The sequence below is a fragment of the Lucilia sericata genome, unplaced genomic scaffold, assembly GCF_015586225.1.
Source record: "Lucilia sericata isolate MDLA Ls3-8-SP2 unplaced genomic scaffold, ASM1558622v1 Contig000033F_arrow, whole genome shotgun sequence".
NCBI classification, from domain to species: Eukaryota; Metazoa; Arthropoda; class Insecta; order Diptera; family Calliphoridae; genus Lucilia; species Lucilia sericata.
Window position 1 is genome coordinate 229,339 of NW_023994071.1, and position 12,619 is coordinate 241,957.

Consider the following 12,619-nt stretch of genomic DNA (forward strand, 5'->3'; position numbering starts at 1 on the left):
GAATTCCCAAATATTGCAAAATTTGCCCTTTGAACTCTACAGTTTATGGGTTAAGAATGTCCGATTTTAATACAACTTCGGATATATATTTTGTTTTATCTGGAATATAATACTCTGATAATACTTTATTTAAAATATACATCAGTAAAGAATTAATATGTATTCTCTAAAATATTACAAAAAATGCGATTTTCCCAAAATCCGCCGAGTTCAAATCGCAGGTACAGCTAAACTGTAAGAAATATTGATCTAATTTACAGTTTAATAGCCTTATCTATTGACCATAAATCCCCATGAGATATCCTAAAAAGTTTGAAATTTGTTTAACAAAGATTCAAAAAAACTGAAATTGGAGATTTGAAACGGTCGTTGAAAAAATTAAACTTTTTTGACCATAGCTGAGAAGAAGTTTGCGTTATCTTATAAGGGCAAAAACTAATATTCGAGTAATTATAGATATATTTTAAGTAACTAAATGTTTTTTTAGAATATATCCCAAAAAAAGTATATTTTTTTGTCACATTTCGAATTTATGTGCTGTGGGACACGTTAATGGCCTGGGGAATTTGCAATAACTTTTAAAGTTTTCAAGCAATTTTTGTGTTTTATATCTTTCCGAAATGATTACTCTGTGCACATTACGATTCATTTACAATTCAAAATTTATTACTAAATGGCCAAATTTGAGCAAAAACTGAAAAAAATCGATATTTTCCCCTTGTAAATGCACTTGAAAACTTCAGAGCCTTTGCGGTACCTGTTAACGTTATCCTATCAGACTAATTTTTTGTATGATATAGTTTTATAACCCAAAGAACAATTCTAGAGGGGGACGGCCAAAATTCGCAACTTCGTTTTTTTGGAGCACTCTAACCTACATATATAAGATTTGCAAAAGTGCTGTCTTTCGGGACACTCTAATGAGTACACAAATACAAAATGGCAACCGATTTTTTGATGTGAACTGATAACAGATTTTTATTATTATCTCGATTTAACAATAAGTTAAAATTTTATATTTTCGATATAAAACACAATTTATATGGAGAATATGAGTGATTACGGATCTTTATTGTTTTCTCGAATTGAGAGTTATTTAAAGTAAATTTTCAAAGAGTTATCTTTATCTTTAGCATTTGTGGTTGTATTAAACATTCTCTTCCTCAAACTAACCTAACCTTCCCCTATAAAACAATTGTCATGCAAAATTTCATGAATCATAAAATCCATATCAAAAAGCTGATTCAAAAAATACACTGTATGTTGGCAAATTTCTTGAAAATCCGTTCATGTTTTTTTATAGTTAGCCTAGAAATTTGGTGTTATAGCTGTCATTCTAAAAGTGAACATAAAACTGTGCGTAGCATCTAATAAATATCATATAGAGTCTTTTTTAACCTCTAGAACTATTAATATTATTATTATGTAAATAAGTTTAGTAGTTATGTAGTGAAAGAATAAAAAAAGAGTCTCATATACATATATTTATTATTCTATATTATACGTTTTGAAGATGTAATGTGTCGTTCTGTTCATTTCACAACATTCATTATAACAGATTTCATGAAAATCGGATCAGTAGTTTTTTGTATGCCTGAACGTAAATTTGGTTTAATAATTGTTTTACAAAAAGTTGGCGTAAAAAGGGGCACGGCGTCCGATCCAGATCCTGAGCTCAGACCTATTGATATAGAAAAAAGTGAGCATAAGTAGAATCATGACGTCCAATCATGATTTTATATAGCCTATTGTTCCACTTTTGAATCGAACTATTAGTGTTCTAAATTTCATGTAAATCGGTTCAGTAGTGGCATCGGATCAAGATCTTATATATAGCCTATAGTTCTTTCCGAGCTTATACCTATCGGTATGGAGGTAAATCGGTTTAGTAGTTTTTGCATATTGTGATTGCAAAGTTGGTGTAATAAGAGTTTTACAAAAAGTGCGCGTAAAAATGGGCGTGGCATCCTATCAAGATCTAATATAGCCTATTGTTCCTTAGGGGGTTAGACCTATTAGCGGTCAAAATTTCATGTAAATCGGTTTAGTAGTTTTGCAAACAGTCTGTTTTATATAAATATATAGAATAGTAATTTATATGCGAACCGTAGTATAGAAAAATATGTCTCTTCATGAATAAAACGCAACTTTGTTTTTAAAAATCCGTTAGCAATTGACGACGTTATTGATCTTTTTATTAATACAAAATTGTTCAAAAACTTATATTCTGAACGATGCTTTATATGGGGATATATAAAATTTGTTGGAAGGATTTATGTTTATAAAAGTTATTTATGCTGAATTTCATCATGATATTAATATAATTAAGAGAATTGGAGTCAGTTGCTGAAGGAGGGTTTTCATGGGGACTAGGGTCAAATAAGTCCGTCTTAATTATATTAGTATCACAATGAAATTCGGCATAAATAACTTTTAAATAAACATAAATCATTCCACCAATAAATCAGTTTTTGAACAATTTTGTGTTACGATTAAGATCAATAACGCCGTCAACTGCTAATGGATTTTGTAAAACAAGGTTGCGGTTTACTCATCATCATATCCAAACATGAAAAATGGTGCAAAACTAAAATCAAAAATAACTTTGTTAATGAAATACACATATATTTCTCCAGCTTATTTAAACATCATATATGTATGTCATTATAAAGACCTCAGCTTTTTCTTTCTACATCCGTTAAGAAACTTAAAATCTGTGGAGATTCGACTATGTGACTGTGATTATGTGTGGTTATAAAGACCTCAGCTTTTTCTTTCTACATCCGTTAAGAAACTTAAAATCTGTTGACATTCGACTATGTGACTGACTTATAAGTGCTTAAAGGTACGAAAGCCCGGATTTTTACCCGTATCTCAAGATTTTGGAGGTGGTAGGCAAATTTAAAAAACAAATTCTTGTTCAACTCTGATCCGCTTTTCAGAAAAAGGGTACAGGTTAACAGGAATATATTTTTGTCGTATAGTGTTATAAATAAAAGTATTCGAAAATTATCGCTTTAAGTTATTTTAAGAAAAGCAAATAAAAAATATTTTTAGCAATAACTTAAATGGTAAAAATATTGTTAGAAAAATTTTATTTGAAGTCCGTCAGTGAACTTATTAGTTAACATATTTAATGCAATATTCTTTCGTTTCAGTTTTATAACAGCATGGTACGGTTGCATGTTTCGGGGACTAGTTCCACTTCCTATTGAATTACCTTTATCAAGTTCTGATACTCCGCCGCAACAAGTTGGTTTTCTTCTGAGCTCATGTGGAATTACCGTGGCACTTACGTCGGAAGCTTGCTTAAAAGGTCTACCTAAATCAAGTACCGGAGAAATCGCTAAACTCAAAGGATGGCCTCGTTTACAGTGGTTTGTTACAGAGCATTTGCCTAAACCACCAAAAGATTTTACTGTTGGAAATATGCGTGTAGAAGACACAGCGACTGCATATATAGAGTATACCACTGATAAGGAAGGAAGTGTTATGGGTAAATATCACGTATTCTTTACATTTACGAATTCCGCAAAATGTGGGTCATCAAATTTATAAATCGTCACCTGAAACGCAAACGGCCCTAACTAACCAAGAATTCAAATTCATTGTTGATTATAATGTATTGCATCAAAACAAATGTCCACACAAAAAATTGGACTCCTCCGACCAAAATTAGCGATTTTATTGACACAAAACCAAAGGACCTATCTACAAAAACATTTAAATATTAAAGGTAAAAAGTCCAATTTATCCATTTTTATATACGCCATTGTCAACTATCATAACAACTGATAGGTTTCACTATTAAACAATTTGTTTATTTACTACAAATAAATCGCGTTGATAGAAACAAACTTTTCAATTTCAATAGTTTTTTGCTTCTCCTGTAAAATTTTAAAAACGTTAGATAGGACCGTTTGCGTTTTAGGTACTATATTTATTTCTTTAAGTACTTTTCTTGCATCTCATTTTAATTTGGCATAACTTGTTGTTATGCCCCATCACACATAGGCTATAAATCTTGTTCTCCGTTTATATATACACTTGACAGATTTGACAATTGAATTAAAAATATATCAGCTTCTTTTAAATTTAAAGTGATTTTGTAACAAAAAGAATTAATTTTATTGTTTTATTTAATTTAAATATTTTTATTTTGGAGAAATCTCGTTACAAACTAGATTTTGTTTTGAATGGGAAATCTAGTCAAATAAATTAGATTTTGATAGAAATCTCAACTAAATGAGATTTCATATATCTGTGAATTATGGATGTCAATCCCGAAATCCCGGGATTTGCCATCATAAATTTCAGGATTAGGATAAAACGAATCCCGTTTTTTTCTTAAACATTACTTATAAATTTATTGGGCCATAACTTCAAATTAACTTGAAATTACGGTATATTTTTTCTATATACATATTTATATACTAAACTTGTTTATTGTTGAATTTTTTATATCATGAATTCCAGGAAAGAACACAGAAAAACTGACCATTTTTGACCACATGTCTTCCAATTTCTATCAAATTATCAATATATGTATGTTCTTTATGTAGAAAATAAATAATCTCCGTTGTTTATTTTGAAAATTTTCAAGAAACGCGATTCGAATTTGTTCGAAAACTACAAAAAATTAAAGAGGTATACAACTTTGAAATTTTATATCTTTGAGAGTTTATATTCGACATTCGAAAAACAGTCACCAAAAAGTGCCACCAATATTTTTTGTAAATATTGTTTTGTAAAATGTCTTCTTACACTTATATCAATACAACACAATTTAAATCTGTATAGTCCAATCTCCCAAAATACATTTTTTGATCATTAAATGAAGCTGTTTTTTAAACGTTGTTAAAAAGCACTTTTTAAAAAGTATTCATAAGTGATAATTTCTTAAAACCTGATTTTAAATTACTTTAAAAATACGGAAGATCTTTCAAAATCTCAATTATAAATATAATAAAGTCTTAATTTTCACCTAAAAGAAAAAAATTAAAACTAAGGTAAATATTATACTCAAAAAATGCTTAAAACATATTCTATTGTAATGTCCAATATATCCGACAAAACCACGTAAAGGGTTAACCAAACTATGTATTTGAATTTTTAAAGGGTTTCTTAGGAATACACTAATAGTCCAGGATATCGTGTAATATTGTGTCCGCTAAGCGAGATATTGGCTGTCAAAGGTCACAAAAATCAATTTTGACGAATATCTCACATATTACGTAGAGAATTACATTTCCTACATTTTAGTTAAATACTACATGCAATATTTGTTATAATACATTATTTGTTCATTGCAATGATATTTTGAAATCTGATGATATAGGTCTGAAATTATAAATTCAATGGTATATTACCGGCATTGATAACGATATTGTACCGGTATAAGAGTAAATGGTATTTGAATACCGGTATTTATACCGATAAACTCATTTCGGTATCGGTATCAATACCGCTATTAAATTTCAAAGTTTTATACCTTTTTGATTTTTTGTAGTTTTCTAACAAATTAAAACCGACACTAAAATCGCGTTTCTTGAAATTTTTCAAAATAAAAAAAGGAGTTTTATTTTCTACATAAAGACCATATCGTCCCTGTTTTGAATTTTAGTACTATGTGGATTTTTTCGACATTTTTTTATTGTTGCAATTTGTAGCCTTACTGGTTATACTTAAATATGTGTACAAAAGCATTTATCGACATCTTAATTGGTTTAGGATTTAGCAAAAGTAGTAGCTCCAACAAAAAGTCCTATGTGTTTAAAATTATATTGATTTAAATCACAAATCTGCCATAATAATATTTTATTTACACTAGTTAATATAATACCGTAAATAGTGGATCATCCTGCCTTTTGGTGCACTCATCAACTTAAAATCAATTTATGGGTCGATTCAATTTCGTCCGTCCTCTTTCTATGGAACTTGCACTTGCACTTGCGGTACTTATATTCAGTGTTACCATATGTCAAGTTTTCCCTTTTTTTGCAAGTTTTTTGAGATTCAAAAAAGTTTTCAAGTTTTATTCCAATAAAAAAAAGTTTTTTGAAAATTTATACAGTTTTTCAGTTTTTATTTTATTTAATCAATAAATAAGTTTAAAATAAAAAAACAATGTTTACCATTAACAAAATAATATTTTATACCATTAATATTCGAGATATTCCTAAAAACTGAAAAAAATTGACTGGTGTTGATGACCTTAATCCCTTAGAATAGACGTTAAGGAAACAATGCACTTCGACCATATTGTAGAGATTTTGTGCAGCCCATTGGTTCACCATACTAGGCCAAATTCGCGCATGAAGATAAATGGATTAATCGGTGAGTGTTTGAAGATATCATCTGGGTCTGGGTAAGACAAAATCTTCGTGTTTCGAGTTCCCAATGACGGGTAGTTACAAAAGTTCAGAGGTTTCCTCTTGTAGTACACAGAATCTACATAGATTCATCATGACATTTCAAGTGTAAATTTATGGTGTCTAAGACCACAATATCCAGTAATTCCTTGCTACTGATGTTAAGGAAAAGTTCTGTACCAATTATCATTAAGCTATTTAAAATTCCTCAATTTGCTCATTTTTTCACTAATTTTTCTTGGGTATTTTGTAATTTTAGTACAAAAAAGTTTTTTTTGTTGAAAAAAGTTTTTTTCATAAAAATAAAAAGTTTTCTTCAAAAAATGTATGGCAACACTGCTTATATTAAAAAACAAAGTGGGCTGTATTTCGCACACCGATTACAAAGAAATTTTGTGGGACTAGTCTAAGTATTTGTTAGACTAAGTACACCAAATTAAATTTCAAATTGAAAGTTTAATTGCAACTTCTAAACTTATTTGAAATTTTGCATAGAGAGATTTTGTGCTAATAAGTCGAAATTTTAAGATAAATGATTTAATAACAATTAAAAAAGTATTTTCTAATGATTTAAGCAAGAACAGTAAACAGTAATAGTGTTTATCTAATTGACATTTTTAAGTAACACTGCTAGGGAAAATGAAAATTAAATAATTCGAAAACAACTGATGATCCGAGAAAATAATATTTAACATCAAAAAACGTACGACGAACAATAATAAAGATATATGCAGAGATTTGATCCCTATGACCTTTGACTTCGACTATCTCATCTAGATGATGCTGCACACCTGTTTTTATATTACCGTCTTAAATTCTTCATTTTGATCAATTTGTCCGCTAATTTACAAAGATAAATATCGCTTATTTTATGGATTTCAGAGTTGGGGGTAGTGCACTAAATTTGCAGTTTCCACTAAATGTTAGTGATAGTGCAAACTTTTTCACTATCACTAATAGATATATAGTGGTGAGTTGAAAAATTACAGCCTCACTAAGCAATAGTGGTAGTGGTACAAGAAAGTTTTTCACTAAAATTAATTTAGTGATAGTGAAAACCCTTTTTTTACAGCTTAGTGCAAATTTTTTTTCTCCACTAACAGGATAGTGGAAAAATATAATCATTCACTAATGTTAATGGAACTCAAAAAAAATAAATTTATGAAAAAATATATTTTGAAAAACAACATAAAAATTGTACGACAAGAAATTAAAAGGTTTGTCATTCAAATTGCATCCGGGATCAAGAGGCCACATTTTATTTCGTATTTTGGTACTATTTTCGTTGTTTTTTAAGGCCTTTATCTATCGTATATTTTTGACATTTTCTTTCATTTATTACGAACGAATTCATTTTCTAAAAACCATAAACATGTATGTATGTATATGATTTTTCTTTAATACAATTAAAAATAATAAAATAGAAATATTTTGAACATACATATATACATATGTATTTTCAATTTGTTTGGATTATTTTTACAAACACTATTTTTTGAGATTTTAGTGCATATTAAAGCATTCATGTAGTGACTGTTAAACATTTGCACTATTTTATTGTAGTGCAAAATTTTCACTACCACTAATGGTTAGTGGTAGTGGAAAAATTTTCACTACCACTATTTTTTTTAGTGGTAGTTAAAATATGTTTCACTACCACTAATTTTTTTAATGGTAGTTAAAATATGTTTCACTACCACTATAGTGATAAAAAAATAGTGGAAAATCAAAATTTCGTCACTATAGTGTTAAAAATTAAGTTATTTTTCAAAATACATATTAATTACATTAGTTAAAGAATCCGAAAAGATGCATATTTTTCTATACAGCTAAATTAGCCTAACCCAGGGGTCGGCAAACTTTTGAGTCGGAAGAGCCAAAACTTACAGTTTACAAAACATGTGTTTTAAAAGAGCCACAAAATATTTGTTTATTAAAACATTACAAATGAATTTTTGTGGGTCACTCGAATGCGTTTTTAACACTTGTTATATAAAGATATAAAAGTTTATTAGAGTGGGGCGACAGTGATATCATTTAAAAGGCATTTGCCATAATACAGTGTCATAGTTATGTATATTAATTAGGCAGCGAGATAAAATTTTGCACAAGTTTTTTTATGTGATATATTGCGGACATCGAACCATAATTGACCAACCCCAATATAAGGCCCTTTTAAAAAAATATTCTAACGATCATTATTGACTTAACAGTAGCAGTATAGCGACGAAATTCGAGATAAACAAGTTGTATGAGAACAAGTTGTATAAGAACAAAAATCTATCTTCCAAATTTTAATTTAACAATCAGAACTGGCTTAATAATAGCAGTATTATGATGAAATTCAACACAAGCAGGAATAAAAATCACTTTACCAAATTTGGTGATGATCGGCTCATAATTGATCCTATCCCCATATTAGATCCCCACGCTTTAACGCTCAAAACAGGCAATATTAGCATAGTGGTGAAATTCGTCAGAAACAAGTTTATTAGAACAAAAATACATACAACAGTCTAAAATACAAGTATAGTGATGAAAATCATCACAATCAAGTTTCATAGGATCCAAAATCTCATTACCAGATTTTGTAAGGATGGGTCCATAATACGTTTTCTGGTCCCTTATTTATTTATAGCCAAAAATTTTATGCAAAAAATATATCAATCTTTCATAGATCACTGTCATTAAAACGTGCAATATTTAAAAATTTTTAATTTTTTGGCATCTTTTTATAGAAAGCGTTCAAAAAATATAAAATTCTTTAAAAAAAATATTAAAGTTTAAAGTTTTCAAATAGACCAAGTTTTTAGTATTTAACTGTATCCAAACTCTCCACATAAATTAGTTACTATATTTTAAATTTCCAAAAAATATCTTTTAATTCGAAAAACACGAAAATTTCGGAATGTATGATAGGGTGGGTCGAAAAAAAAAAGTTGAGTCAGTCACCCCCTACGATTAAAGATATGTTATTAACATTTCCAAAAATATAAAAAATATTTTTTTGCCACGCCTAGAAATACCGCCCTTTTTGTTTTTTATATATTACGTCGCCATTTTAAGTCCGATCGTAACATATAATATATCAATATTTATGGCTTGATTGTAGCTATATTTTACTCTTAGACAATTTTTTAATTCGACATCATATTCTATGCACGACTTCTGATATCTCGGATCCTTCCCCAAAATCTAAAAATGTGGCTATACTGGAATAAAGTATATTTAATTATATGAGCTATTATATTTTAAAATGCTCAGTTTTATGCATAAACAGCTATTTTACAGGTATTTATAGTTTTAACTACAAACAATTAATTTGCTAGGGATATGGTCGAAAACTATTTTTTCAAATTAATTTACAATACAAAAATTTCACTCTGCTCCCTACCTTAACACAAAAAAGATAATTTTATTCAGCATTTAATTTTATTAATTAATAACAAAATCACGTAGGTACATAAAAACTAAACATTTTATTTTATAAAAATTGATGAAAAATTAAAGAGTTCTGCTTTATAAAAATATTTCATGTTTTTACCATACAATTACTTGCATGTTTCTTCGTTTTTTTTAACAATTTTCAAAAATGTTTATGCTAATTTTTATAAAATGCAATAAATTTATTTAATGATATCTTAACTTTTCTTAAATAGTTATATATTTTTAAAAGAAGTTCTTGAAATAAAAACTAATAAAAAAATATTAGTCGGGAATGGCCGACCATATGATACCAGTTATGAGTATATATAAAATGTGATTTCTTTTTTAATAAAGCACTTATATTGAAATTTGTCCATTACTTTTTAAGCAATTTATTGATGAAAAACTGATTTTCTGAAAGAGCCTACACAGAAAAAATTATCGGTAGTTTATCTTCAATTAACATGTTTTTCTCTTTCTTTAATTTTAATTTAAACAATTTTTTATTTGTCTTGATTATCTCATTGTTTAAAACCTAAGTTTACAAATTTGATTAAATTTTTAATTGATTCAATTACTTTTTTAATTGATTGAAAAAAATTTTCTGGCCAACTTTTCTATTTTAGCTTTTTTTAAATATTTTATTTTGATTTCTTATGCTAACAATGTTTATAATTCTTAAATAGTCAATAAGATTTTAGGCATATAATATTCAAGTTTCTTGACAATTTATAAAACACTTTATATGTTCAAATTTGATAATAAAGTGATATTTTTTGTAAATGCTCAACGCATTGTTTAAGGGTAAAGTATTCCCTTAACATTGTGAGTAATCAATTAATAATTTGATTGTTTTAATCATCAACTTAATTGGTTTTTCATAAATTTTCTACCAAACAAACTAATTCATTTGATTAATAAATTAATAAAAAATTAGATATTATTTTTATTAAATATTTAATTTATACAATTAATTAATTAATCAATTTTAAATTTTGTCTCAATTATCGATATTAATTGTTCTGATTAATTCGTTATTTGAAAAAAAGTATGTTTTTTTAATTTTTTTACAAATTTGATAATTGATATCATCATTTTGGTGATAGGTGCAAAACTTGCTTGATACAATTATTTTGATAATTGAAACATATTTTCAGTTTTTTCTGTGTATATATGGGAGCTAGGATCAATTATAGACCGATCCTATCAAAATTTGGTGGAGGGATTTATGTTCATATAGGAGTTAGATATGCAAAATTTCATCATAATGGTAGTGTTAAAGACGGAAATAACTTCAAGCCAAACGGACAAGCTCCGATTTAATTAATTTTTAAACAACTTCGTCCATTGGTAAAATGAAATATTTGAGCCTATTTTCATCAAATTATCTGGAAAATTGCGACTTGTAGTTTGATTACAGTCGGACGGACATATCTAAACCACTATATTGCTGTAGGATATACATAGTTAACTTTCTTCTATTTTGAAAGGAAGTAGGATATGAAATGGCTTGTAACTGAAAAAATAAAAGGATTTCTGTTTTATATAATTCATTTAAAAAAAATGTTTTCGACTGTTTTTCTTGGCAAATTAATTGTTTGTTCTGAGAACGGTTGATAAATACTTGAACATTTTTAAATATCTATAAAATAGGTGTTTATGCATAAAAGTGAGAATTTTAAAAGCTAATAGTTCATATAATTCAATGTACTTTATTCCAGTATAGCCACAATTTTAGATTTTGGGGAAGGATCCGAGATATCAGAAATCGTTTATAGAATATGACGTCGAATTAAAAATTTTTCTAAGAGTGAAATATAGCCACAGTCAAGCCATAAATATTGATATATGACATGTTTCGATCGGACTTAAAATGGCGGCGTAATATATAAAAAACAAAAAGGGCGGTATTTCTAGGCGTGGCAAAAAAATATTTTTTTTTTGGAAATGTTATTAACATATCTTTAAACCTAGGGGGTGACTGACACAACTTTTTTTTTGTCCATAGAGACCGACCCACTCTAATGTATGATCATGTTCTACATCTTATTTAATTGCACTTCGTAAGAGTTTGTTTTTTTGTTTTCAATTAACACTTTAAAGAATTAAAAATTTTCTTTCAATATAACTTGTACATGGAACAAATTCAATGGGAGTTATAGGTTTGTATGGCTTTAGAAAGATCGGATCATAACTTGTTGTTTAAAGTTTCAAAAATTACTCTAAATTTTCATTTATTAGTTGGCTTTTTACCTAACTCTTCCAACTTGCGTTTAAACTTAGCATTTCTAGAGATCAAATACCAATTCCAAATGATTCAATGAGGATTTATTCTCAAATGTACGATTGTAAAAGCAAGGATATGAGCGAAAAGCTAATTGTTTTGTTTTCCTTCTTTCTCACTCAAAAAGTATATGTTTTTGTTTCGTTCATGTACAGAACGATTAAGCAAAGTTAAAAAGTTGTGTATGTATATTGTAGAAACTTTTGCGAATTGTTTTGTTAGTATTAAAACACTGCTCGTTAATCGATTCCGAAAGATTTTAAAATATATAAATATTTTTTTATAAAATAAATAAAATGTGTGTATGAAACTAAAGAGCCCCAGCTCCACATCCAAAGAGCCGCATTTGGCTCGCGAGCCATAGTTTGCCGACCCCTGTCCTAACCTGTTTTTTTTTTGCTTTTCTAAAAACTTTGTTAAAACCCACATAGTACTAATATTCAAAACAGGAACGATATATTGATAATATGAAGGAAATTGAAAGACATGAGGTCAAAAATTGTCAGTTTTTCTGTGTTCTTTCCTGGAATTCATGATA

At 28.1% G+C, this 12,619-nt stretch overlaps 1 protein-coding gene across 4 annotated transcripts in view; it reads left to right on the top strand.

The window, feature by feature from the left end:
* LOC119612092 (disco-interacting protein 2) overlaps window positions 1-12,619 on the top strand; it is a 291,223-nt gene that overhangs the window by 142,448 nt on the left and 136,156 nt on the right. For all 4 annotated transcript variants that reach the window (XM_037967842.1, XM_037967835.1, XM_037967819.1 and 1 more), the window contains one exon: window positions 3,159-3,496. In XM_037967842.1, the coding sequence (XP_037823770.1) occupies window positions 3,159-3,496 (338 nt within the window). The remainder of the gene's footprint in view (window positions 1-3,158; window positions 3,497-12,619) is intronic.